The 27603-nt window shown below is 57.5% G+C and overlaps 1 protein-coding gene across 5 annotated transcripts; it reads left to right on the forward strand.

Annotated features, from left to right (window-relative positions):
• Positions 1-6267: 6267 nt before the first annotated feature.
• Positions 6268-26886, forward strand: Adamts10 (ADAM metallopeptidase with thrombospondin type 1 motif 10). Of its 5 annotated transcripts, none has more exons than XM_076849566.2 (26): positions 6268-6340; positions 8470-8572; positions 9829-10013; positions 10209-10555; positions 10916-11072; positions 12543-12760; positions 14594-14677; positions 14776-14921; positions 15295-15338; positions 15468-15573; positions 15661-15807; positions 15965-16106; positions 18875-18982; positions 19437-19582; positions 19681-19744; positions 20481-20583; positions 20814-20947; positions 21041-21164; positions 22707-22787; positions 22872-23035; positions 23143-23269; positions 23356-23485; positions 23904-24108; positions 24327-24503; positions 24579-24738; positions 26202-26886. In XM_076849566.2, exons 3-26 carry the CDS (start codon positions 9926-9928, stop codon positions 26309-26311), a joined length of 3312 nt encoding a protein of 1103 aa, XP_076705681.1. In that variant the 5' UTR covers positions 6268-6340; positions 8470-8572; positions 9829-9925; the 3' UTR covers positions 26312-26886. The 5 variants fall into 5 exon arrangements, with proteins under 5 accessions (XP_076705681.1, XP_076705690.1, XP_076705701.1 ...); XM_076849575.2 differs by having other exon boundaries at positions 20847-20947; XM_076849586.2 differs by lacking the exons at positions 6268-6340; positions 8470-8572; positions 9829-10013; ... (6 more) ...; positions 15468-15573; positions 15661-15807 and having other exon boundaries at positions 15971-16095.
• The last annotated feature ends 717 nt before the right edge of the window (positions 26887-27603 follow it).

The raw sequence follows: 27603 nt of genomic DNA on the forward strand, positions 1-27603 counted from the left end.
GTCCCCTTGCCCAAACTTCATGCCCACCTAGAATCTGTGAACAGGACCATATTTTGAAGTACAGAGCCGGGCATGGTGGCGCACATCTGTAATCCCAACGACTCAGGAGGCTGAGGCAGGAGGATTGTGAGTTCAAAGTCAGCCTCAGCAACTTGGTAAGGCTTTTAGCAACTCAGTGAGACCCTGTCTCTAAATAAAATGCAAAAAGGGCCGGGGATGTGGCTCAGTGGTTAAGGGTCTCTGGGTTCAATCCACAGTACTAAAAAAAAAGAAAGAAAGAAATGCAATCTTTGCAGGTGTAATCAAATTAAAATGAGCTAGTCCTGGAATTCAGAGGACCTAATCTGACAAACTGGTGTCTTTATATGAAAAGGGAAATTTGAGCACAGAGGCAAAAACCCACAGGGAAAACGTTATGTGACCACGGAGGCAGAGACAGGAGCAATGTGTCTGTCAGCCAAGGTCTGCCAGCCACCACCAGGACTGGGAGGTGCAAGTAAGGGTTCTCCTTAGGGCCTCAGAGGGCACACCCCCTGCCAACACCTCAGTTTTGAATTTCTGGCCAGAACTGGGGGGTCGACTGATTTCTGAATGTTTTGTTTCTTTGTTGTTTTGTTAGCTTTTTAGTTTGTTTTTTTTTTGTTTTTTTTTCTCCTGTGCCCGGGATGGTATCCCAGGACTTGCTCACCCCCCTTGCACTGAGCTATGCCCCCAGTCTTTCTATTTTGATTTATTTTGAAACAGGGTCTCACTCAATTGCCCAGACTGGTCTGAAACTCAAACTCACCATCCTCCTGCCTCAGCCTCCCGAGTCACTGGGATTACAGGCATGTGCCACCACGCCCAGCTTAAATTTATGTTTTTAAGTCAGTGGTTTGTGGTATTTTGTTACAGCAGCCCCAGGAAACTAATACACACCCTTTCCCCCCTCACGCTGTCCACACCCAGCTTTTATTTATTTTTTTCTCCATAACTCATTACCACCAAAATATGATATGGTTGATCCTTGTTATTTGTGGATTCCATCATTGCAAATTTGCTTACTCACTGAAATTCATTTGCAACCCCAAATCAATACCGACAGGGCGTTTCTGCTCATCTGTGGATGTGCAGAGAGCAGGAAAACACTGGAGTGGCCCAGCGTGCATGGCTCCCAGCTGGGGTCAGCCGAGGAGACGCTCTGGCCTGGCTTCGCCTCTCCTCCTGTAAACAAGTGTCCTTTTGGAGGGTTCTGGAGTGTGCCCCACGCCTGGCTACATCCTCCCTGCTCTGGAAATCTCTCTAGGTGGCATGATACCTAGTATAGCATAGACGCTGCATAAATAGCTGTCACCCTGTCTTGTCTGGGGAACAATGACAGGGAAAAGGCTTCGTGTCTTCCGAACACACTAAAAATTTTTTTCGGAATATTTTGGATCCAATGTAGGTTGGACTCACAGACACAGAACCCACAGATACAGGAGCCAGCTGTATGTTAGCTGTTGTCTTTCGACCGAAACATGCAGAAGACAAAGTACTAGTTAAGGGCTGAGAAAGCAGTTGTGACCAGCACCTGAAGGAACCTGACCCTGTGTTTCCCCTCGGAGCGGGGGGTCGGTACTCATTGATTCACTGTTTGCTGGGGCTTTAAAGGACAGGACTACCGTGGATGACGAGAACTGACGCTATGTGGGTTGACTGATGGCCTCGGCGTCGTCTTCTCTTGCTATGAGTGTGAGGATGTTGCTGTATTCTGCTTCCAACCCAAGCCAGGCATGCAGTAAGTGCTCAATAAATGTTTTTGTTTTATTTTGGGAGGACTGAGGACTGAACCCAAGGACACTGAGCTACATCCCGTCCTTTTTATTTTTTATTCTGAGACAAGGTCTCACTACATTGCTGAGGGTCTCACTAAGATGCTGAGGCTCACCTCAAACTTGCAATCCTCCTGCCTTAGGCTTCCAAGTCACTGGGATTACATGTGTGCATCACCACATCCAGCTCCAATAATTTTTTTAAAAATATTTATTCTTTAGTTGGATACAATATCTTTATTTTATTTATTTATTTTTAAGTGGTGCTGAGGATCGAACCCAGGGCCTCGCACATGCCAGGCAGGCGCTCTGCTGCTGAGCCATAATCCCAGCCCCCAATAATTTTTTTAATCAATCAATGAAGTCATATAAAATTAATAAACAGTTTATATAAAATGATAGAGTCCAGGACTGCTAGGCTGATGGCTACTAGGAATCAGAGCAACACTGGGTTGGTTTGCAGAAGCTACACTGAGTACCTGGAAAGGCATCGAAGCCCACTGGGATGGCCAGGTTGCCCCTGGGTCTCCCTAGAACCTGTGCCTGGTGGACCTAGAGACTCCCTAATGCTGAGGGGCTCCGGTGGACACCCCAGGGATCAACCTGGTGAGTTTTGCCTAGGAGCGCCCACACCTCTGGGCCTCAGTCTGAAGCCACAGATCCATCTTCCCCTCTCCCAGGAAGCCTTCCCTGGAGCCAAGGGTCTCTGGGCTCCCAGGATCCTGATGGGCACATGAGTCCAGGGACTGTGGGCCCTGTGCCCCCCACCAGGCTGAGTTCTTGAGGCAGAGCCCGGTAGCTGCGGTTTCCTGCTGTGATCTCGGCTTCCTCCTGGTACAGTTGTCAAATGACCATAAGGGTCATTCTAACGACGGCTGCTGCGCCAGGCATCTCACTAGACCTCTTGTAAGTCACCCATTTCATCTAATCCCCACCCACCACCCGACGGTGCTGGGGTTTGGATGTGTTCCCCAAAACTCACGGGTTAGGAACTTAGAGTTGGGAGGGCCAGCCTGCTGGGGGAGGCGTTTAATTCATGAGGACGGAGCTCTCGGGAGGGGACTCCTGTGACCATGGAAAGCATGGAGGAGCAGTTCTCATCCCTGTCAGCTGCCCCTGCCCCACCAGCCTTCTGCCAGGTGAGGACATAACAATCCTCCCTCCAGAGGATGCGCCTCTCAAGAAGCGGCAACCCGCCGGCAGGTGCCTGGCCTCGACCTGCAAGCGCCCAACCTCAGAGCCGTGAGGGGATAAATCTGTGCCCTTCCCAAATTAAAACAAAAAAAAACAGCACAAAAATAGTCTAAGGTGAATGCGAACAGTTATTCCCACCTCTCAGTTAAAGAACCAAGTTCAGAGAGGATGATTCACACTCAGAGTTGCACAGCTTGTAAGACTGAACCAGGTCACACTGACCCTCTTGCCAGATGGGGTGTGGGAAGAACTACAGCTCTCAGCTGATCTGGGGGTGAGGTCACCGTGCCCACCGCCCTACACACACACAGAGACCCTGGGCTGGGCCCTACCTCTCCGCGCACTGCATAGCCCTTCTGCCCAGGCCCAGAGTGCTGGGCCAAGAGGAGTTGGGGACAGGTCCCTGAAGGAGCCAGAGCTCGTTACCTGAACAAGGTCCTTCAGTTGCAGAGGACAAGCCCCTCCCTCCAGCCTCTGCTGCCTGGGTTCTAAGAGGCAGGTGCCTTGGCAAGAAGCTCCCAGCCTGGTCTCAGATCCTGTGACTGAAAGGGAAGTTCACGAGAGGAGTTAAGGTGGGTTTTTAAACACCCCCCTCCGCTGAGCCTGGTGGAGCACCCCTGCAGTCCCAGGTATTTGGGAGGCCGAGGCAGAAGGATCGCAAGTCCCAGGATGGCTTCGGCAACTTAGTGAGAGCCTTGTCAAAATAAAAATTAAAAAGAGCTGCAGATAGACCTCAGAGGTAGAGTGCTGGCCTCGCATGCTGTGAGGCCCCAGGGTGGGTCCCCAGTACAAAACAAAAGCGGGGGGGGGGGGGGGGGGGGGGGGGGAAGGAAAAGAAATATCCAATCTCTCTCCATGCCTGAGCTTTGGGACGCAGGCCTGGGGAGCCTTCTTCAGTGAGCTCCAAGTCCCCACGTAGATACTGCAGGACATCTTCTCCTCCAGCCATGGATAAGCAGAGCTCCTTGCTGTCTAAGCCAGACGGCCCTGAATGCACCAGATCTCTGAGCTACAACACCTCCCCACGCAGAGCTGAGATGCTGCAGGGAGACAGAGGATCCACAGAACCAAGGGTTCCACAGAGTACGTCGGGTAGTGACTCCTGGTGGGAGTAAAGTAAACCAGGGAATGCAGAGGAGGTGTGGAGGGGGGGATATTAAATTGGGGGGGGGGTCAGGGCAGGGCTTGCCCAGGGGGTGATGCTTCAGGCAAGACATGAAGGACTAAAGAGCAGCCTAGAGGGCCGCATGAATTCAGGGGCAACCTGGGCAATGTCACAAGGCCCCACCCTCTCCATTAAGTAAATAATCCCATCAAGATGCAAAAATCTGTTTTCCAGGATTCCCTGAAAAAAAAAAAAACTCATTGACTAAGAGTAGTGTGGCCTTTCCAACACCTGAAGGCACAAGCCAAGCCCCACTCCATCCAGGCAGGAGGAGAGAGACCCCAAGGGAACTCTGCAGCTGTGGCAGAAAGGAGGGGGGACAAAAAAAAAGAGTCAGAGGCTGTGTGTGTGTGTGTGTGTGTGTGTTTTGGTTTTGTACTTGGGATTAAACCCAGGGTGCTCTACCACTGAGCCACATCCTCAGCACTTTTCAGCCTTTTATATGTTGAGACAGGGTCCCACTACGTTGCCCAGGCTGGCCTTGAACTTTCGATTCTCCTGACTTAGCCTCCCAAATCACTGGGATTTCAGGACTGCACCGCTGCACCCAAAGTCCAAGTTTTGCAGATTAATTATAAGATTTCTTAGCTGGTAAGTGGCACAGCCTGGAAGTGCCTGGCTCAAAGCAGTCCTGAAATTCCCACTGTGGTCTGGAGGCCGTCCATCGCCACACACGGGACAGGTGGCTGGACCAGCCACTGGGCTAAGAGAGAAGGCCTTGAGCGTCAAGGGCCAACTGAGCACACAAGGGCAGCCACCTTCTGATGGAGCAACAGGGATCTGGAAGGCGGCCCAGGGCTGATCCCAGGAGGCTCACGGGTGATGGAGGTATGTCCAGCAGAGGCCAGGGACAGCGGACTGGCTCCTCAGGTGGGGCTCAAGAGGCTCTCCGCAGGGAGCCGTGGGAGCAAGGACCAGATGCCTCTCTGGTCTGGGGCTGGAGTCCAGAGAGGCTGGGGTAAGGACAGGGGTGGGGGAGCTCCAGGAATCTGGCACTTATGGAGTACCTGCTGTATCCATGAGCTGTACATGTTATTCCATGTGCTCCCCGGGGTCCTGGCACCTGAGCATCTGTGCTGCTCAGTGGAGCCCCTCTTCCCCTGGGCCCCACTCTCTGCAGAGGTGAGGAACCCAGAGCCAGAAAAACCTAAGGCCAAGGCTCCGCCCACTCTCTGGGGGCCTTGCCTGGTAAGTATCTGGAATTGTGAGGTGCAGGGTTGTGTGTGTGTGTGGGGGGGGGTGTTACTGTCTGTCCCCTCCCTCCTAAGCCAGGCACTAAGAAGCCCGGGAGAAAACTGGCCACCCGGAGCATCCAGGTCACCCTCATTCATGTACCCACTCCTCAGGGTCTGAGGACCCACCCAGGGGCAATCAAGACCCACAGGGGGACCCTCTGGCCTCGGTTTTCCCATCCGTGAAACGGGACCAGCCGAGCCCACTCCCCGGGAAGGAGTTAACAGCACTGAACCCGAGGGCAGGCCCAGGGCAGGTCAAGCCCTCAGAAGGCTCCAGGAGGGCGGGGCCAACTGGCATTTACTCACCAGCCCCAGGCACAGAGCCTGGCACACACACGGGAGGCGCCCCATAAATGCTTGTTTGAGAAAGGACCAAACCTCAATAAATAACAGCTGTGGTTGATGCTGCTGAAGCTGGCGAGGGAGTGGGCTCTCCCCTCCCCCACCCGCCGCCCGGTCCTGCACCCCCCTCGGGTCCCATGCCCCCCCCACGGCTCCTTCCCCTGGCCCCCACCCGAGTCGGCCCCTTCCCCGTGGCCTCGCCGCTTCCATTTAAACTCCCCCAGCACCCCATCTCCGCGGCCCTGACCCCCGCCCACCCAGCTCTGCCTGCCGCCCCTCCCCCGCCACCCCCTCCCCACGCCGCGCCTCCCCGGCCCCCCACGCGCCTCCCCGCGGCACCCCCCTGGGCAGGGCGCGGGCCGGCGGAGCGCGGCGCTCCCGGGTCCCTGGCCGGGCTCCAGCTCGCGGCCCAGGGCGGGCGGCGGCGGCGCTGGCGGGCGGGGCTTCTGGCCGCGCGGTTTGGGGGTTTTTTATAACCCTGGCGGGCGGCTCAGGAAGTGCCGTCCCCGCGCCCCCTCCCCCGGCCACGCCGCCGCGCTCGCTCCCTCCCTTCCTGCGCGCGGGGCGGGAGACGGCGGCGGCCACGGCGGAGCGGAGGCCCCGCGGCGCAGGTAGCGGCGATCGCGCCCTCGGGGCGGGCGGCGGGCGGCGGGCGGGCTGCGTGGCCCCGCGGGACTGCGTGTCGGGGGCCGGCGGGGTGGCTGCGGGCCGTGGCTCGCCGCGCTGTCCCGCCGCGCGCGTCGCGGTGGAGCGGGACGTCCCCAAGTGGGCGCCCCCGGGAGCCAGTCGGAGCCGGGGTTCGGGGAGCGCCGTCGGGTTTGCTGTGTGTGGGCGCGTGTCCACCCACGTAGGTGCCCAGGGGGTGCGTCCGCTGTGTGCGATGGTGATGTCTTTGTGCGTCTGGGGGCGAGTGGCCGTGATGATCTGGGCGGGCTGTTTGCCTAAGTGTGAGTGTAAACCGGTGTGTACACATAGGTAAGTGTCTTCTGTGTCAGCTGTGTCAGTGTCCAGGCGTGTGTCTGGTGTGTCTCCAAGAATCTGTGTCTCCCTTGAGTGTGATATATAAATGCCGGTGTGTGTGTGTGTGTGTGTGTGTGTGTGTGTTTGTGTGTGTGTTTGTGTGTGTGTTTGCGGAGTCTAGGTTTGTGGGACTTGCAAGCTGGCCTCCAGTTGGTGTGTGTGTGTGTGTGTAAATGTGTGTACGTGTCTGCTCATAGGCCTGTGCGTCTGAATCTGAGTCATCTGTGTGTATGTGAATTAGTGTGTGTCTGCATGCGTAGGCCGGACTGTTTATATGTGTATGTCTGTGTGTAAATGAGGGTGTAGGTGTCTGTGCACATAGGTCTGGAAGTGTGTAGTTATGTCTGTTTCTCTGTGTGTGCTAGGGGTCCGTGTGTGTGTCTGGGACGGAGGGGGTCCTTTGTGGGTCTGGTGTGCCGAGCTGTGCTGGCTCTGCAGGTGTGGTTGCCCTGGGGTGTGTGTGTGTCACTGCCAGTGTGTGTTTGTGTCTGGGTGTGGGAGTGGTGCCGCCCACTTCCCCTGAGTTGGTCACCAACTCTCTCAGGGTGTCTCCAGGGGTCGGGCTCAAGACTCAGGGCCTCTAATTAGCGGCTGGTCTTGAGGCCCAGCACCATCCGCTCCTGTGCAGGCTGCAGTGGGGCCTTTGTCTGCCTCGGTGCAGGGGCTGCCTCCAGCCTGCCCAGCCAGATGTGCAGACTCAGAGGAGGGTCACTGACCCGGTCCCACAGGCTCCTCTGCCTGCCAGACATGACCTCGGCCTCCACATGGAGGCCCAGTGGCACATTTGCCCCGGCCTGGTGTGGGAGGTCCAAGTGTGGAGGTCCCTCCAGGAGCCCTGGGATGGGATGGAGCCTCAGTTTCCGGGCTCTATCTACAAGGCATTTCCTCCTCCAGTGTTGGCCCCCTGGGCTGGCAGCCTCCCTCCTACCTTCTGGAGTAAAAGGCTTGGGGGGAAATGGCCAAGCCTAGGTGCGCACACACACACACGAGGTCACACATATACACTTACAGGGTCACTTCCATACAGTAATGCGCACACACAGCTCCACACAGTCCTTGTAAAGCCCTTGCTGACTCCCTGTTGCCCTCCAGGCTTGAGACCCCTCCTAACACCATCCCTGGAGCCTCATCTTGTCCCCCACACCCAGAGTGCCCTGGACTGTCACACCTCCCAGCTGCCCCTGACCCTGCCATGCCCTCTCCACACCCCACTCGTCCCCCTGCCCAAGCTGAGTCCTTCCATCTCTCACTCCCCACCCGAGCCAGAGGCACAGACAGGCTGGGAGGTTGGGGGGGGGGGCCCAGCTTCAGAAGACAGCCGCGAGGACTGAGGGGTGAATTGGCGGGGAGGCAGGAGAAGAGGACCAAAGAGAGGTGCTCAGGAAGAAGATGTGGTACCAAGCCTGCGCGGTGCCGGAAAGAAGAGAGACAGGGCCAACGGGAGGGACGGGGAGGTCCAGCTTTACTTGCGATGCCCCCACCTGGGGTGGGCAGGGGGTTACGGCAGGATCTTGATTCCAAAGAAGGAATAGGGGAGAAGACACAGGAAGAAGGACCTTTGGAGTTGGGGGTGCATTATGACAAGGTCCCAGCGGTGAGGAGGGCTCAGGGAATCCTCAGCCACCCTGAACACTCCACCCAGCACATCACTGAAGACAGCCTGGTTCCTCTTCTTTGTCCCCCCCCCCCCCCCCCCCCCCCCCCCGGCCGGGCTCTGCAGAAAGAGCAGCTGAAACCCAGAGAGGCCCATGTAGAGCGCAGCTCAGGGAAGATCCGATCCACACGCAAGGGTTCTCCCCGCGCCACAACGGAACCCCTGAAAGGTAATAGAAAAAAACGAGAACAGAACATGGAAAAATGTCTGAGTGAGCACCCCATCACTGGAGGGGTCCAAGCAGCAGGGGGCATGTGGGCTTCTCCTTCAGCATCTCCGAGGAAACCTGGCTCCCCTCCCTCGCAGCCAAGCTGCCCTGTTTGGGGATCGACTCTCAGACTTGGCCGGACTGCAAAGAAAACAAGACAGTGTGTGATTAAGGGGGATTTTGCACGGAGGAGGAGGGCGGAGACGAGAGGGCGTAGGGGAGGAGGGCTTGGCACAGGGTGGTGGCCCAAAGTGGTGTCTGCAGCAGGCTGGCCTGGGGCAGAGGCCCGAGAAACAGAACTGCCCGGCAGGCCTGAATCTGAAACCAGAAGCAGGACCAGGAGCCAGGCTGGAAATGTGGGGCGGAGGAGAGGCCTCAGAACCCGTGCTAGGGTTTCCAGCCTGCTGGTGAGGTGCCCTGCTACCGGGGGCAGAGGATCTGAACGGGAGGTGGCAGGGAGTTCGGGGGGCAGGAGGCCCTCAGTATGCGCCTTGGCTTTCATCTGCACTGACCAGCACCCGGCCTTCCCTGCCCCGGCTGAGCCAGGCTCCTCCCTGCTCCTCCAGGCCTTCCCCTTGCCCTTCCCTGACTGGTGCACCCTCTCCTGTCTCTTCCCACACTCGGCTTCTTCGCATCCTTCCGACCTCTGCTTCCGTGTCCCTTTGACTCTTTAGAGAGCATGTCACAATCTGAACTTGTGTCTCTCCATTTACTTGTCTGTCATTTCCAGGAGGAACACAGAGCCCCAGGAGGGGTGAGGAGGGCTCGGCCCATATAATGTGCAGCTGCGGTACCCAGCCCCCTTCCCCAGCCCAGCACTATCATGATCCAATAAAGGAATGGCTACCCCTTTCTGGCCATGTGACCCTGGGCAATCTCTATCACCCCTCGTTTACAAAAGGAGAGTGGGGAACGGGGACTTCATAGTTACTCCGGAAATGAAATGCCATGGTGTGCAAAGCCATGCTGGCACACGAGGGGGCGGGGGTGATGCACACAGAGTCCTGGCCCCTGCCGGTCAGCTCTGAGTGTAGGGAGGGTGGGGAGGGGGACTAAGTGAGAAAGGACATTTGGGATCTTCACCTGGGGATGTGTCTTGACCATCCTCAGGTGTGGGCGTGAGTGGCTGCAGGTGCCTGTCAATCTGGCAAGGGGCCTTGGCATTGGCTGTGCTGGGCAATAAGACCAGGTCCCCTCCTGCCCCGGCCCCCCTCCAGGAGCCCAGTGATGCTGCGCCGGCTGTGAACAGGGAGGGCAGTACGGCGGGGGCTGCCAGCAGCCGGGGCGGGAGAGACATGTGGACACGTAGCCCCTATGGCTTCCGCCTGCCAGATCCTCCGCTGGGCCCTCGCCCTGGGGCTGGGCCTCACCTTCAAGGTCACACATGCCTTCCGATCTCAAGGTAGGAGCGGTCCAAGGGTGGCCATGGGAGCAGGAAGTTAAGGTGGTGGGGGGGGGTCCTGGGTGGAAGGGCCGGGGTTCACTTAGGTTTAGCTCTGCAGTCAGGGATCTGGATTTGGGAGTTGGTGAGGCCAGTGTCACCTGCTTTAGGAGCTAGGTCACAGGGTCAACCAGAGCCTCTGACCCTCACCCACAGATGAGTTCCTGTCCAGTCTGGAGAGCTATGAGATCGCCTTCCCTACCCGCGTGGACCACAACGGGGCACTGCTGGCCTTCTCACCACCTGCCCTCCAGAGGCAGCGCAGGGGCACAGGGGCCACAGCCGAGGCCCGTCTCTTCTACAAGGTGGCTGCACCCAGCACCCACTTCCTGCTGAACCTGACCCGCAGCCCCCGTCTACTGGCAGGGCACGTCTCCGTGGAGTACTGGACCCGAGAGGGCCTGGCCTGGCAGAGAGCTGCCCGGCCCCACTGCCTCTACGCTGGCCACCTGCAGGGCCAGGCTGGCAGCTCCCATGTGGCCATCAGCACCTGTGGGGGCCTGGTGAGCTGAGGATTCTGGGAAGCAGAGGGAAATGCCCACACTTTTTTGGAAGTTGTGAAAAATACTTCTAAATGTAGATCAGCCAAGGGATCATAGTGGGACCTTTTTTAAAGTAGTTTAGAGCTACTGATAATCAATACTTTGGGAAGGTAGCTAAAGCGGTACTTAGAGGAAAATGAGTAGCCTCAGGTCAGGCTGAAGATAAGTGATTTGAACAACATCTCAAGAAATTAGAAAAGTAATAGTGAAATGCACCCCATAAGATAGAAGGATTGAAATGGCAAAGACAGACACGGGGCCCCAGGGACCTGAGAAACAAGAACCTGATCCGAGCTTTCTCCCCCACTTCCCTACCCCCAGCATGGCCTGATTGTGGCGGATGAGGAAGAGTACCTGATTGAGCCCCTGCCAGGTGGGCCTAAGGGTCCCCGGGGCCCAGAGGAAAGTGGCCCTCATGTGGTATACAAGCGTTCCTCCCTGCGCCACCCCCACCTGGACACAGCCTGTGGAGTGAGAGGTACACCTGTCTCTCTGGGAGCGGGCAAAGGGGCCACACAACATCCTTCCCTTGAGGTAGAGGTCGGCAGCAGTGTGTTTTCATCCAGAAGGTCAGCAAGCAGCCCCCCACGGGGAAAGGGGAACTGTTGAGAAAAAGATATGGGCCTGCAGGCAGTGGGGCAGCAGGATGCTACAGCCAGGTAGCGGAGCCACAGTCAGGAGTCCATCACTGTCATCATCTGCTGGCCCAGCCGGAAGGCAGCCAGACAGGGGGCGGTGTAAAGCCATTCCATCTCTAGGATTAGTGTCTAATCAGACAGTTAAGAAGTGGTGTGGTTGTATCAGACCCTAGAAGGGTTCAGTCAAAATGCATCAGAAGGCCTCGGGCACGTTCAAAAGGTCAGATTTGCCAGGCATGGTCATCTCAGCTCCCTGGGGGGTGCTGGTCACAAGTCTGAAGCCAGCTTGGACAACTTAGCGGGATCCTGACTCAAAATAAAAAGGACTGGGGATGTGGCACAATGGTAGAGCATTTCCTAGCATGTGCAAGGCCCTGGGTTCCATCCTCAATGATGAAAAAAAAGCAGTCAGATTTACAACCAGACCAGTAGAAGAACAATTCACCACTAGACATCTAGAGAAAGGGAGAATAGGAAAACTATATAGTAACTGAATATTTGCCAGCAAGATTGATCATACAGTTAGAAAACAGACTGATGCTCAGTGAAAAGCAAAAGAGCGAGATGGTGAATGAGCTGAAGGATCTGACAGTCTGCGGATGGTACACCGTGGCAGACATAAAACCACAGTCAGAGGTACAAGCAGAAAGTTGGGTGGTGTCACGATTTGGTCACTGAGACATTCTAGCTATAGTGTAGTCAGGCATTTGGGCTGTTCTAGAGCCAGCCTGGCCTGTTGGCCGGTGCCTTGGTTGGAAAGTTGCTGCCGGAAGCCCAGGAAGTTATGCAAGCACCCGGTTCAGACGGCGCGACAGCCTGCTCCCTGCCCGCTCCCTGCCCGTGCACTGGAGCAGCGGGATTGTCGGGGAGTTGTGCCGTCATAACGGTTGTTATGGGACACTGGGCAGTTACTCAGCCAACCAGCTTGGTAGTAGGACAGCTGTCCTAGTGTTCAGGTAGCCACTTGAGCGAGGGGGTGGTCTGGTTGCCAAACAGCTGGGCTGTTGTACAACCAAACCATGGAGTCGTCACACTGTTATTCAGCCCAACGGTTTGACAGAGGGACGGACAACAGCGGTGCCGGCCCAAACATTCAAGGAGTGGGTCACTTCAGAACCAGATAGAAAAAGGGTGGTGAGGAGCCTGTGGAGCAGATGGACCATCAAAGAGAGAACAGGCAGGAAAATGACCAGGAATTGTCCACCCAGACTGTTGGGCGGAGCCACAACCGAAGGGGCTTTGTAGACAGAGGTCAGCAGCTGAGTGTCCCATCAGCAACGTGGGCTTAATTGCTTCACTGGGCCCCCCAGATGAGAAACCGTGGAAAGGTCGGCCCTGGTGGCTGCGCACCCTGAAACCACCACCTGCCAGGCCCCTGGGAAATGAAACAGAGCGAGGCCAGCCGGGCCTGAAGCGCTCAGTCAGCCGAGAGCGCTATGTGGAGACCCTGGTGGTGGCTGACAAGATGATGGTGGCCTACCATGGGCGCCGAGACGTGGAGCAGTACGTGCTGGCCATCATGAACATTGTAAGTGCCTCCCCCTTCCTGGGCATGGGGCCCTGGGACTGGCAGCCAAGGGTCAGGAAAATGGCTGTCACTTTCCCACTCCTAGTCCCTGATATGGGACCAGAGCAGTAGGATGGAGAGGGACAGGGTGAAAAGCCAGGGCTGCCATCAATGAGGAAAGGCTGGGAGCAGGTGGCCTGGAGCAGAGGCAGCCTGCAGGGACCTAAATCCCAGCTCCGTGGCATTTACAGCAATGGAGACTAAGGCACAGAGAGGTCAAGAGCCCTGCTTGAGATCTGACACAGGAGCGAGAACTGTAGGTCCTCTGGGCGTGTAGGTTCTGCATCCATGGATTCGACCCTCCTCAGCTGTGTGCCCTCACTCAGCTAGCTACTGCACCCCCTGCCTGGACTTACCCATCTGTAAAGTGGGTCAATAGTGGCACCCGCTTCATAAGGCTAAGGTGGATTCAGAGAATTGATATACACTTACAATAGGGCATGGCACAGGGTAGGTGCCCCATAAGTGTTTGCTCTGTATAATAATAAGCACGCAGCTTGCAGGTACTCGTGAAGGTGAGCAGGACACTCGCAGGCACACATCTGTATGCATGCAGAGTTTTGCACAAGCGCCCACCTATCAGTTCATAGGGGATGGCTTCCCTCACCCACACTCACATACAGCCATCCCTTGGTATCCACAGGTGATTGGCTCCAGGACCCCCCCAGATACGAAAGTCTTGGTGTTGAGGTGCCTTATATAAAATGTCAGGTGTACATAGAACCTACGCACATCCTCCCAGAGACTGCAGCTCATCTCTAGATGACTTAGAGTGCTCTATACCAAGGATATGCAAAGTAAAGTTGTTGTTCAGGGAATCACCCCAAGGAGAAGAGTCTGTATGTGTTCAGTTCAGGTACAGGTTTTTTGTTTTGTTGGGTTTTTTTTATCTACTATTTTCTACCCATTGCTCTCAGTCCTGTGTTAGATCTCAGTCACGGCTCTTGACCTCACCTAGCCTCAATTTCTACAGCTGTAAAATGGGGCTACCCTGGCACCTACTGCAGAAGTTAATGGGAGGGAAGCCGTGTAGAGGGCTTGGCACATACAAGGGCTTGATGAATGGGGTTCTTGTTTCACTGAAGCAGAAAACAAGAGAAAGTTGAGCAGACAGATGAATGGCCCACATGTTGACATAACATCACCTCTGATACCACTGTGTCCTGTCCCGCCCTGGGCTCCTCTCCCTCCCTTGGGCTTTCTGAGTTTCCTAAAACCTGCCTGGATTCCCGGGGGTTTCCAGGCGGGATGATGATGGTCCACACTCCAAGGCCCCTGTGCAGCCTGCCTTCCACCACTTGCCCATTTGCCCCGGGACCACTTCCTCCTCCCCTGACCACTGTCTCGGGAGTCTGCTGCCCTCCCAGTTCCACCTTCCTGTGTTGTTGCTTAAATTGGTACCTCCGATTGCTGTGGGATGAGGCCAGATGTGCGTATTCCTCAGCTGCCTCTGGGCAAAAACACTCAAGGCAGTGAGCGGGGTGAGCCGGGGTGAAAGGAGAAGTAGACAGATAAGCTCAGACAGGATGTCACAAAGACGGGAGGCAACCCAGATGGGAATCCCACTGAAGGTATCACCAGCTGTGTGTCCTGCAGCCTCTGTGCCCCGGTTTCCTCCTCTATAAAGTCAGGATGAAATGGTTCCCGGTCAGGAAAGGACACATGCCCCAGGCTGACCCGGGCCCAGCCACACCAGGGGCTTCGCGAAAGCAAGCTGCTGTCGCTGTCTCTGCCTTCCGCTTTCCATCCCGGGCTCCTCTTAAGACTCCGTCTCTCTTGTTTCTTGGAGGTCAGGTTGCCAAACTTTTCCAGGACTCGAGTCTGGGAAACATCGTTAACATCCTGGTAACGCGCCTCATCCTGCTCACCGAGGACCAGGTGTGGGGGCAGGAGGGGACACCCCTTCCCTCCAAGGCACTCTGCCTGCCATGCCCAAGGTGACAGGCACCCGCGCCCCTCGCTCTTTCTGTCCCCAGCCCACCCTGGAGATCACCCACCACGCCGGGAAGTCCCTGGACAGCTTCTGTAAGTGGCAGAAATCCATCGTGAGCCGCAGCGGCCATGGCAACGCCATTCCGGAGACCGGTGTGGCCAACCATGACACAGCGGTGCTCATCACGCGGTGAGGGGCGGGGAGGACCCAGGACTTGGGCCCAGGGAACGGAACGAGTGGACCGAGGGACCAGCAGGGTCACATCTGCCGTGGGATGGAGGGGATGGGAAGGCTGCCAGGAGCCTGAGAATGTGGGGAGGGGGCTGCTGGGCCACCTGGGCCCTACGCACACACTCACTCACCCTCCCGGTCAGTCGGAGTCCCTCACGTACCCCAGCACCCCCAAGGCCAGCGGATTGGCTTCAGCTGTGCAGCATGAAGCTTGGGGTGAGAGGCAGACAGCGCCTCCCAAGCAGGACTCACCACCCCCCAGAGCTGGGCACGGTGGTGCTGGTGGCTCAGGGAGGCAGTCCTGTTCCCTCACTGCCCTGTCCTTCCACAGCTATGACATCTGCATCTACAAGAACAAACCCTGCGGCACACTAGGTACTGGAGTCCCGTAGATCGTGGGCCTCTGTAAGGGGGTCCCTGACCCTGGGGTGAGACCTGGCAGGGTGGCCGGGGAGCCAGCACAGCCCTGGGCCGCCAGCCCGACCCCACGTGCCTGTTTCCTAGGCCTGGCCCCTGTGGGCGGGATGTGTGAGCGGGAGAGAAGCTGCAGCATCAACGAGGACATCGGCCTGGCCACGGCGTTCACCATTGCCCACGAGATCGGGCACACGTGAGGCCAGGGCCCTCAGGAGAGGGAGGATGGGAGGAGCCTGGCGGGTCCCTCAGCACCCCACGGAACCGACACCCCTCTCCCCAGATTCGGCATGAACCACGACGGCGTGGGGAACAGCTGTGGGGCCCGTGGCCAGGACCCCGCGAAGCTCATGGCCGCTCACATCACCATGAAGACCAACCCGTTCGTGTGGTCATCCTGCAGCCGAGACTACATCACCAGCTTTCTGGAGTGAGGATGGACCCACCTGTCCCACCCAGCGGGTCACAGTCACATGGGGGCAGCTGTGGCAATCAGGGCTGCTCCTCGGGGTCCCTGCCCAGCCAGGTGCGCCCCAGAGCCCCTGGCCTGCAGCCCCTTGGCATGATAGCTGTTTTCCTTCCTGCAGCTCCGGCCTAGGGCTCTGCCTGAACAACCGGCCCCCCAGACAGGACTTCGTGTACCCAACGGTGGCCCCTGGCCAGGCCTATGATGCAGACGAGCAGTGCCGCTTCCAGCACGGAGTCAAATCGCGTCAGTGTAAATACGGGGTAGAGAGAGCCTTCCTGCTTTCCTTCCTGGGAGGGGAGGGGGCCGCGGGGCGGGAAACCCCACCACTGGGCACCCAACCCGGGAAGTGGGGGGCGGGGGAGCCAGCCAGGGGTGGGGTGAGACCCAAGGGGAGCCGGGAAGACAGAGGTGCCTGGGGTGTACAGTGTCCCAAACAGCCAACAGTGGGAAAGAAAGTGAGATGCCGATTCTGTGGCTCCCTGATTGGAGGGCTGGGCTGGAGGGACCACCTTCTGTTCAGCACGTAAGTGCCACCCGCAGCCTGCAGCAGGACCCAAGGCCCAAGACCGCTAAGTGGGAAGTCTTAAACTAAACACCCAGACTTGACGAAAAGTCTCCCTAGGAGTGAACCACCTACCTCACTCAGAAAAGAAGTCCCTTCCAGGGACGCCCTGTCTTCCCTTCCCTCATCCCCACTGACCGGTTCACTAGGTCTCCTGGCTGCTTGGCTAGACAGGCTCTGAGCTTCCTGACCACTCCCCACTCCCTGAAGGCTCAGACTCTCAAAGCTCCAGGCACAGGAAGTGAGCTAGGGCTGGGCTCAGTGGCACTATAATCTGAGCAACTCACAAGTTCAAGGCCAGCCTCAGCAATTTAGTAAAACCCTGTCTCAAAAATAAAATAAAAACGGCTGGGGCCGTAGCTCGGTGGTAAAGCGCCCCTGGGTTCAATCCCCAGTACCAAAGGGGAAAAAAAGTAAGCTGGCCCCCGGGGGGGGGGGGAGCCCACTCCCAGCTCCCCCAGAAAGACAGAGACTTGCTGGCTTCCTTCTTTGGCCACTAGACCTCAGTCACGGCCAGCTCCTCAGCTGTTCACCTTCCTCAGTCCCCGAACATGCTTCCTGGATATCCTCAGGCTCATCCCTAGTGACCCCAGGCCCAGCCCCAACCCTCCTGATGCTCCAGACGAAGAATCTGAGTCTGCATGGCCATAGCCAAGATAATGTCCTGCCAGTGCAGTGCAGAGCAGAGGGCCGGCAGCTGTCAAAATGCCCTCACGTCCTCCCACTGCAAGACAAGGAGACAGATCCGGGAACAGTGCACATTTACTTGACATTCTCTTGCCCTCCAACCCTCACTTAGCTGGTAATAGCCTCTAATGAATTCCTAAGAAGTTCTGAGGCTATGCCTGAATATCTGCCATGTCCTAAAAATCCTAACAATGATAATAGCTGATATTTACTGGGCACTTACTGTGGGCTGAGCACATGATTATATATCATCTCATTTAAACCCCTCCCAATCCTTTTATCCCCAAGTTACAGATAGTCTGGGCCTAAGGAGGATGGCTAACCCCAGGACATAGTTCAGCAGAGCTGGGATTTGAGCCCAGGTCTCTCTAGACTCTGAATTTTATAAAGGGAGGTGGGAAGGGAGAGGAACTGTCAGAATATCAAGCTTGGGCTGGCACTGGATATAAGTTGAATTGAACCTTCCTTTCCTTTTTCAAAGAACATCTTTCTGGCCCTCCTGTCAAAGGCAGGATTTACTTACAGCATGTTAAATGGCTACGATATAGAAAGAGCTCAGCCTAACACCTGGGCCAGGGATCGTGTGCTCATTAGTCCCCAACAGCAGGGCATTTATGCAAGGCTGCCCATCTAGTAGATGAGGAAACTGAGGCCCAGAGAGGGGAAATGTACTGCAAGTCAGTGGTAGGACTGTCTCCCTGAGTGGCCTGGAACTCACCATATACGCCACAGCACCCCATGGAGAGAAGGACAGAAGTGGGACTGGGGCTGAACTGGTGCAGCATTTTTAGAGATGGCCAGGAGGACACAAGCCAAGTAGGTGAAGCCAGACAACCAGGCTGAGTCTTCAGAAGAGGAGCGACCTCTTTGTGAAGGGAGAAGGCAGGGCCTCTGGAGATTTGAGGAAGCGTGTTTGAGAACCACTCATCTCTCGAGCTGACCCAGTAGGGTACGGTCTTACGTCATCCAGTCCAATCCCAAATCTGCAAAGCTTGGGAGGATTTAGTTCAAGAAAAGAATTACAGAAGGAGTGGGCTGGAGGGAGTGAGATTTGGCAACACCTGAATCTAGTGGGGCTTCTCCCAGGATAACAACCTAGACTGAAAGGTCAAAGCGACTCTGGTACCTGTCCAGCTTCCACGGTCGGGACCCGCTGTCAGTGCCTGGGCCAGCCCAAGCAGCCCAAGACGGGAGAAGGTGGTCCTAATTTTTTACCTGGGAAGTAGGGAAACACCCCTGTGCCATCCTCTCGAACCTTCACCCTCCACAGTTTAAAAGCACCAGGGGCTTCTCCAGTTCAGATGGGGGGACAAGAGAACCACCACCTGGAAAAAACGAAAGATGAGACTTGACCAGAGCCACCCACCGCCCAGGCCTGGTTCCTCACAACCCCTCTGCCTACACTTCGCACACCCCATAAAAGAAGAGGGAATCCCTCCTGTCCCTTCCTAGCAGGTCCCAAGTTTACCCAGCCTCAAAGGTCTGGGTTAGTCTCCAGGCTGCCCCCTAGGAGTTCAGGGACCTTGCCTGCTGAACCTTGATTTTCTTCCGCTAAAATGGGGATAATAATGTTCAAAGGAGGTCGTGCCACTCATCGGTGTTCCATAAGCACAGCTTACTGACAGAAGTCCCAAGCCATGCCCCAAAAGGGGCTCAGTTGAGACGGAAAAACTCTGGGGCCCGGCTCCGGGGCTGCAGTGAGCAGGACGCTGGGTCCTCCCGGGCCAGGCGGGCTGCGGAGGGAGGGTGTCGAGCCTGAGCGGGCACCTCGGCCCGCAGGAGGTCTGCAGCGAGCTGTGGTGTCTGAGCAAGAGCAACCGGTGCATCACCAACAGCATCCCCGCCGCCGAGGGCACGGTGTGCCAGACGCACACCATCGACAAGGGGGTGAGCGCGGACAAGGCTGGGCCCCGCCCCGCGATCCATTTCCTGCGTGGGCCACGCCCCCGCCTTCTTCCTGCCCCCAGCCACGCCCTCCGCATGCAGGTCCCGCCCCGGTGTGGCCGTCCATCTCAGGCCACGCCCCCTCCGGCTTTTGTCTCAGTACCAGCTTCGCCCCGCCCCGCGCCGGTCCTGTGCTTAGGCCGCGCCTCTTGCTTGAGCGCTGTCCGGCTCCCTCGCCACGCCTCTGGCCTCTGCCAGAGCCCGGTGCTACCTGACTGGCAGCTTCTTCAGACCCCGCCACTGTCCATCCCCTTCCGCCCCATCCTCGAGGGACGGGGACTTGTGCCTGGGTCATGGGGGAGTCGTGGGGACGGGGCCCTGAGCCCAGAGCCTGTGCAGACCAGGACTCTGCCCTCTCCATCTCCCCCCAAAACCACCACCAAAAAATCCCGCCCAGTGGTGCTACAAGCGGGTGTGTGTCCCCTTCGGGTCGCGGCCGGAGGGCGTGGACGGGGCCTGGGGCCCGTGGACCCCGTGGGGCGACTGCAGCAGAACGTGCGGCGGCGGTGTGTCTTCTTCCAGCCGCCACTGCGACAGCCCCAGGTCAGCCCTCAGGACCTTTTCCCAGGAAAACGGGGGACCCCTGCCCCCTGTCGCCCCCTGTCGCCCCATCTCTCTCCTGTCTCCCCCATCCCTTCCAGGCCAACCATCGGGGGCAAGTACTGTCTGGGCGAACGGAGGCGGCACCGCTCGTGCAACACGGAGGTGAGTGTCTGGGACTCACACTTGAGAACAAGGGGGCACCAGCCCTCAACCCTTGGGAGCGGGGGTCCAAGTGCTTCAGCCGGCTGCCTGCCATCTCCTCAGGTACAATGCTGTGTGTCCCCTCCTTTCAAACCAAGCTTCCCTCAAAGAGCCCAGCCACTGACCTCTGTCATCCCAGAACCCTGGCCGACTTCCTCTCACCAAATCTGGGGGCCATCTTTTGTCTTCTGCTGTGCCTTGGTCTGACCCAGAGATCTGCACACATCTTTCTGGCCCCTCCATGATCGCATCCCTGAGGGGCTTCTCTCCACAGAGTCTCTGCTTTTTGTTCCTTAAATGCTGGAGTTACTAGGGCTGGGGTCCTGTGTATGGGTGAGTTTTAGGGGGACACACACAGAGGCTTGCTAAAGAAGGTGATGTTCAGAGGGCAGGAAAAACTTCTGGTGAGCAGTGACCTTCCCAGACCCCCACCTGGGGATTCTGGAGTCTGCAGGGAATCCACACACCCCTAGCATTCATGTTCCATTTATTCTAGGCTTCCTCTCTCAAGAAGGGCCCAGGCATCATCCCAGCTCATCCCTCCCCTGTGATGACTCACCTAGATGCACTTAGATGCCTAGCACAAGTCTCACCTGGACCATCCCAGCCTCCTCCCTGGCCTCCCTGCCTCCAGTCTCAACCTTTCAACAAATGCCCCTCTGAGTGTCACTTCTCTGCCCTAACTTCCTCCATCCAGGACTGTCCCCCTGGCTCCCAGGACTTCAGGGAAATGCAGTGCTCTGAATTTGACAGTGTCCCCTTCCGTGGAAAATTCTACACATGGAAGACGTACCGAGGAGGTGAGTTGGGAATCCCAGGGCTGTGGGCAGCGGAGTGAAGCTGTGGGGGCATGCAGCCGTGCGTGGATGCTGAAGGCATCATGGGGTCTGCCTGGATCTCCCCCTCCCCAAGGAAGGAGAGCTCCTGGGATGTGCTGGGTGGAGGTTGGCCTGGGCACCAGGGGCCTCCACTCCCACTTCCCCGCTGCCCACGGCATTGGGTCTGGGTCTGACGGGGCCGTGCCCCCCAGGGGGCGTGAAGGCCTGCTCTCTCACATGCCTAGCCGAAGGCTTCAACTTCTACACCGAGAGGGCAGCCGCTGTGGTGGACGGGACGCCCTGCCGCCCAGACACAGTGGACATTTGTGTCAGCGGCGAGTGCAAGGTAAAGTGGTCTCCTGAGGAGAAGGAGCGGGCTGGTGGGGGGACAGGAGGGCATCTCCGTGACGCCCACCCGGTCGCTGCGCTCTCTGTGCAGCATGTGGGCTGTGACCGCGTCCTGGGCTCCGACCTACGGGAGGACAAGTGTCGCGTGTGTGGGGGTGACGGCAGTGCCTGCGAGACCATCGAGGGGGTCTTCAGCCCAGCCTCGCCTGGGGCAGGTGAGGGCTCTCCAACTCCCCACTCGGGTTTGGTGGCTGGGACGGGGCTGACCTCACTGCAGCCAAGATCAGTAACTTTTTAGACTCTAGGGGCCCCATGTAGTCCTGGGGGCACAAAATGCCCCAGATCAGGATCAGGAAGGGCCCAAGCTGCTGCCTAGACCCCCTCAACCAGAAGTCTCCAGGCCTGGAAATCCAGATCTCCTCCCTCTGCCGTCCTGGGGCCCTCAGGCTGCGTCTGGCTGGGAAGAGGGGTCATTCTCCGTCCTGTGAGCCAGAGGAGCTGGGGAGCTCTCTGTGCTGGCAGGAAAAGGCTTACTTGGGGAGGGAACCCTAGGGAGGTGTGGAGAGCACTCTTCCTTGCTCCTGCCGGGGATAAGGGTCCTAAGGAGGGGGAGTCAGGAAGCCTAGGAGGGCTGGGAAGCTGGGGGCTCTGCCGCAGGGAGTGTGGTGGGATGGATGATGGGGCTGGTCATCCGAGGCCACGCACAGACCAGCAGGAACAAGTTGCAGAACATGAGTGTCATCCCCTGGGCAGGGCCCCAGTGGGGTTATTTGAGGCAGCTGGTGTCAAGGATGAGACGATGTGGTGACATAGCTGAGAAGGGGCAGTGGAGGTGGGAAGAAGAGGTAAAATGAAGATAAATCCAGACACCAGGGTGGTAGGACATGGCTGATCGTGGATTGGGGATGTGCAGTCAAGGAGGATTTTCAGATGTCCAAGAGGACATCGAAGTGACCCCTAGTAGGCAATAGGCTGTCCCCAAGATGGGAACTTCCAGGGGAACAGGAAAGTTACTGAGTTGGGACACAGAGAGATTGAGGAGCCCAAGGGACATTGAAGTGCCATTAGTGGGTCAAGGAGAGAGAGAGATGGAGACTGAGGGTCCTTAGGCCTGAAGACCTGATCCCACACCCTGGGGTTCCACAGAGCCATGCCGCTCCTCCTGCAGTAGGGGGTGGGTTAGGGATGTTGAACCTGGCAGAGAGGGAAGGTAGAGCTCACAGGGGACGGAGTGGGGTCTAGCCAGATAGGCCAGGACTATGGAATGGTACAGGTGGGCATTAGAGGGCTCCTAGGGCCCAGGTAGTCAGTGGTGAAACCTGCTTTACACCTAGTTCTGAGTGCCCAAATTCCACCCTGTCACCCTGTATGGCAGGGGCTCAGTGGTATCTGTAGGAACCAGGTGGCTGGATCAGATGATTTTGGTGATTAGACGGGCAGAAAGATTTGGGTTCAAATCCACCCCAGGGAGGGTGTGGCTCAGTGGTAGAGTGTCTGCTATGTATGGGGCCCTGGGCTCTACCTCTGTCCATCACTAATGTTGGAAAAAAAAAAAAAAAATTCCAACTTAGTCACCGCCTAGCTGTAAAACTCAGGCCACTTGCTTAGTTTCTGACCTTCAGTTTTGTCATCTATAAAATGAGCGCGGTGACACGTATACTTCACGGGATGCCGGGCAAGCCCTCAGCTGGTTAGCAGCACCATTGGGGCCAAGGATGAGGGGGACAGGTGGGTGACATCAGACCTCTGCTGTCCAGGGTACGAGGATGTCGTCTGGATCCCCAAAGGCTCTGTCCACATTTTCATCCAGGACCTGAACCTGTCCCTCAGTCATCTGGGTATGCGGAGGTGGGGAGATGGGGATTGTGGGTCCACAGAGGTGGGTAGCCTGACTAGAGTTCTGAGCCCTGTGCTGTCCCCAGCCCTGAAGGGGGACCAGGAGTCCCTGCTGCTGGAGGGGCTGCCCGGAATCCCCCAGCCTCACCGCCTGCCCCTGGCTGGGACCACCTTTCACCTGCGACAGGGGCCAGACCAGGCCCAGAGCCTAGAAGCCCTGGGACCCATTAATGCCTCTCTCATCGTCATGGTAACATTGGGGCGGGGTGGGGGGTTACAGGTGCAGGAGAACATTAGCATTTTGGGGGGATGGAGACTCCACGAGATCCCTCCATCGGCTGCTCCCTGTGCCCCCAGGTGCTGGCCCGAACAGAGCTGCCTGCCCTCCGCTACCGCTTCAATGCACCCATCACCCGGGACGCCCTGCCCCCCTACTCCTGGCACTACACACCCTGGACCAAATGCTCAGCCCAGTGTGCAGGCGGTGAGGCCAGGGTGGGCCAGGGTGAGTGCGAGGCACCCAGCCTGCCGTCCTCTGATGGGGCTGAGCGGGACTCTCCCCTCCCCCAGGCAGCCAGGTGCAGGTGGTGGAGTGTCGCAACCAGCTGGACAGCTCGGCCGTAGCCCCTCACCACTGCAGTGCCCACAGCAAACTGCCCAAGAGGCAGCGTGCCTGCAACACAGAGCCGTGCCCACCAGAGTGAGTGTCCACCTGGAGGCATGGTGGCCTGGGATGGGGTAGGGTGCTCCCTGGGGTCAGGAGGAATGCTCCCAAGGGGGTGGGGAGCAGGTCTATGCAGGACTGCAGTGACAGTGGACCCAAGGTCAAGGTCATGGTGCTCCTTAAGGTGAGGGCTAAAGCTGGATGGTTCTGGGGTCAGGACGATCATGCTGCACAGCCAGGGTAACAGTCTGGGGAATCAGGATGATGCATCTCCCTGCCCTCAGTCGGGGTGCCCAGTGATGCTCTCTCTAAGTGCATCTGGAGCACTTTGCCCCTGCCCTGCCCCATTCTGTAAGATGCTCACTGGCAGGACGGGCATCGGCCAGAACACGAGCTCCAGGGTTGGGGCCCCCTGCCCCAAATACTTGCTCAGGCCCCTCCTGCATCCCAACAGTTGGGTGGTGGGAAACTGGTCGCGCTGCAGCCGCAGCTGTGACGCGGGAGTGCGCAGCCGCTCCGTCGTGTGCCAGCGCCGCATGTCGGCCGCCGAAGAGAAGGCGCTGGACGACAGCGCGTGCCCGCAGCCCCGGCCACCGGTGCTGGAAGCCTGCCATGGCCCCGCCTGCCCTCCCGAGTGGGCCGCCCTGGACTGGTCTGAGGTCAGCTGCCCCCTCCCACCCGCCCGCACCCAGTCCGCTTCCGGGCAGAGAGCGGGCAGGTCCTGGGATGCCTGTGGGTGGGGCTCAAGGAGGCCCCTGCTCCGTGGCCCGGTACCCTAGGGGGCCACCCTCGACTGGCTCAGTTACCTGTCCACTCCACTCTTCCCACTGGGTCAGCCCCCTGCCCACCCGCTGAGCATAAAAATCTCCAACTACAGTGCACCCCGAGCTGCGGGCCCGGACTTCGTCACCGCGTGGTCCTTTGCAAGAGCGCTGACCAGCGGGCCACGCTGCCCCCCACACACTGCCCGCCCGCAGCTAAGCCGCCGGCCACCATGCGCTGCAACCTGCGCCGCTGTCCCCCAGCCCGCTGGGTAGCGAGTGAGTGGAGCGAGGTAGGTGGGCACGCCCTAGGGGACTTGGGAGAGGGCAGGGCCGAGGGGCGACGGCTCAGCCGCACCTCTCCCCAGTGCTCCGCGCAGTGTGGCCTCGGCCAGCAGCAGCGCGCCGTGCACTGCACCAGCCACACCGGCCAGCCGTCCCGCGAGTGCACCGAGGCCCTGCGGCCCCCCACCACACAGCAGTGTGAGACTAAGTGCGACAGTACGCCACCTGGGGACGGCCCGGAAGGTATGTGGGCGACAGACCAGAGGAGCACAGGAGAAGGCAAGGGGGTCCTGATAATTAGTCGCAGAGCTCCTGGAGCCCCTGAAATGCTGTCCTCGGTCGCTGCCAGGCCATCTGTCATTGTGCCCACCCTGCAAACACTTATTAGGTGTCACTGTGCTGAGCATTTTAGGCATTGACCCTCTGAGCACTCAGACTCAGCTCGTCCCCACCCTCAGCCCGTGAACTTTACCCTGTTCATTTCCACCTGTTCTCTCATTCATCTTGGATTTTTTCTTTACATCAGAGTTTCGAAGTCTCAGGCACTGTTGATGCGTTGGGCCGGGTGATTCTGTCCTGTGCTCTGTAGGATGTCTGCAGCATCCTGACCTCTCACTAGATGCCAGTAACAACCCCTCTCCCCAATTATGACAAGGAAAAATATCTCCAGATATTGCCTACTGTGGGGGAGGGGACAAATTCTCCTCCCCTTGAGAATACTGCTGTTATACCACAACTGTGTGTGTGTGAATGGAGATGGGGGTCTCACTATGTTACCCGGGTTGGTCTTGAACTCCTAGACACAAGTGATCCTGCCTCAGCCTCCTGAGTAGCTGGAACTACAGGCAGGTGCCACTGACCCAGCTGTAAATCATGTTTATTTTTGTTTGCTTGTTTGCTTTTGCAGTACTAGAAGTTTCAGGCAAGGCCTGAGCATGCTAGGCATGCCTTCTACCACTGAGCCACACCCCCAGCTCTTTTTAAATTTGAGACAGGGTCTCAGTAAGTTGCCCAAGCTGGCTTCAAACTTGTGATCCTCCTGCCTCAGCCTTCCAACTAGCTGAGATTACAGGTGTACGTCACCACACCAGTTTACACACATTTTAAAAAGACAGCAATAGATTTCTTATTCCAGGTACTGGAGCCAAACTACAGAGGTTTGCCCCACATCACTGTGCCTCCATTTCCTTATCTGTCAAGGGGTATGAATGATGTCTTCACTTGGGCGGGGTGCCTCATTAGGGAGATGGAACAAAATGATCAATGTGAAGTCCTTTATTAGGACAGGACCCTGCTGTGCTTCACTGGCTGCTGTCCTGTATCATGAAGAGAGATTGTTGAATACCATGAACATAAAATACACAAATGCCTGGAACTGTGGCCCAAGTTTATTAAACTTGGGAAAGGAGTGAGCATTGTAAACAGATATTCTCTTCTGGGTGCCATCAAAAAGATAACTGAATAGGAAATATTTTTCTGGTTAATAATGTATTCAAATCAGCCCCAACTCCTGCACACTCTAAATCCTCAAAACAGCCTAATGACATACGAACTCTTATAAGCCTCTTTTGACAATGGCAGAAACTGAGACATAGAGAGGCAAAGTCAGTGACCAGAACCCACAGTCTAGACAGTGTATGCACCCCTGCTGGGAGGGACACTAAGACCTGATTTCTCTTTTTCTCTCCCCTCAACCCCCCCGGCAGAGTGCAAGGATGTGAACAAAGTCGCCTACTGCCCCCTGGTGCTCAAATTTCAGTTCTGCAGCCGAGCCTACTTCCGCCAGATGTGCTGCAAAACCTGCCAGGGCCGCTAGGGGGCGCGCGGCACCTGAAGCCACACCTGAGTGCAGGCTGAGGGGGTCTGGGCCAGAGAGGGCCGGAGGCGGCGGGAGCTGGGAGGGAAGGGTGAGATGGAGTTGGAAGTTATTTATTGGGAACCCCTGCAGGGCCCCTGGCTGGGCGATGGAGAGGGGCTAGCTACTCCCAGCCCCTCACGTAGTTCAGACTGAGACCTCCTCCAGGGTGGGTCTGGGAAGGGGACAAAGGTCACCCCAGGGCCCTCTGCACTCACCCTCATGGAATCCCCAATGCTCTCCCACCCTTTGATGGGAATATGTACTGTGAAGAGTGGAGGTGGGGAGGGGGTCTGCGGGTGCCCTGCCCCCCAGCGCTGGCCTTCCTGTCCACTCGGAGCTGGGGGGAATCTGTGTCTACTATGAGGGAGGAGTTCAGCACCATCTCCCTGATCCCCTCCCCGTGAACTGACCCCAGAGGAATATCCACCCCAACCTCCGCTCTGCCTGCCCTGTGGGGACCCCAAGATCCAGGCCACCCTCTTCATGGTGCTACAAGCCCTACCCTGGGGCCCACACACTCCTCACCAGGAAGCCCCACATAATAAAGTTCTGTCTTGTGTAAATTTCTGTGCGTTCCTAGGTGTGTGTCAGTCAGCGCCTGCCCAAGACCAGAAGAGGTCACGGTTCTTCAGGGTCATCCACAATGAACTTAGGGGACTTTTACCAACACAAACAAAAGCCCAGAATTCAGGACAGAAGTACAGCTTCTCGTGGAGGTTCCCAAGGTCACACCCCTGACAACCCCAACCACGTAGGGTCCTCCTGCCTGTGGACTCATCAAGTTGCCCCAATTCCTGGAACTTGCTCAGGGGATTTAAGGAGAGACAGGCTCCTTCCCAAATGTGGACACTAGGGGACACCCCTCTGGACACCTAGGAGGGTGCATCAAAGGCCAAAGATAGGTTTGAACACAGGTCGCTGCCCCCTCGGCCACCTCCTTGCTGGATGAGGTGGGGAGGAGATAACCCCTTGGAATTGTTATTTCCTCTAGTAACAAGAGACCAGGGTGTGGTCTGCTGATTTTCCAGAGACCAAAGCCTGGGTCCAGGCGCTGCCAAGAGAAGATGCCCCATTTTACAAGAAGAAGATGGGAAATCAAGTCCAGGAAGTGGCAGAGCCGGGGGCTGCAGGTCCAGATCTCACACCCAAAGTTGGAGGCTTTTCAGGACACCTGGCCCCACATACCATCCACCCCCACTGCCCCTCCATGACAAAGCTGCATGGGCCCCTAGGGCTGTGCGCAGGGAAGA

The sequence above is a fragment of the Callospermophilus lateralis genome, chromosome 1 (assembly GCF_048772815.1).
Source record: "Callospermophilus lateralis isolate mCalLat2 chromosome 1, mCalLat2.hap1, whole genome shotgun sequence".
Taxonomy (NCBI): domain Eukaryota; kingdom Metazoa; phylum Chordata; class Mammalia; order Rodentia; family Sciuridae; genus Callospermophilus; species Callospermophilus lateralis.

Coding starts and splice junctions, on each gene's coding strand:
- Adamts10 (XM_076849566.2), top strand. CDS start 9,926: ATGGCTTCCGCCTGCCAGATCCTCCGCTGGGCCCTCGCCCTGGGGCTG. Junction 10,014..10,208: donor ACATGCCTTCCGATCTCAAG/GTAGGAGCGGTC, acceptor CCTCACCCACAG/ATGAGTTCCTGTCCAGTCTG. Junction 20,948..21,040: donor GTGTCAGCGGCGAGTGCAAG/GTAAAGTGGTCT, acceptor CTCTCTGTGCAG/CATGTGGGCTGTGACCGCGT.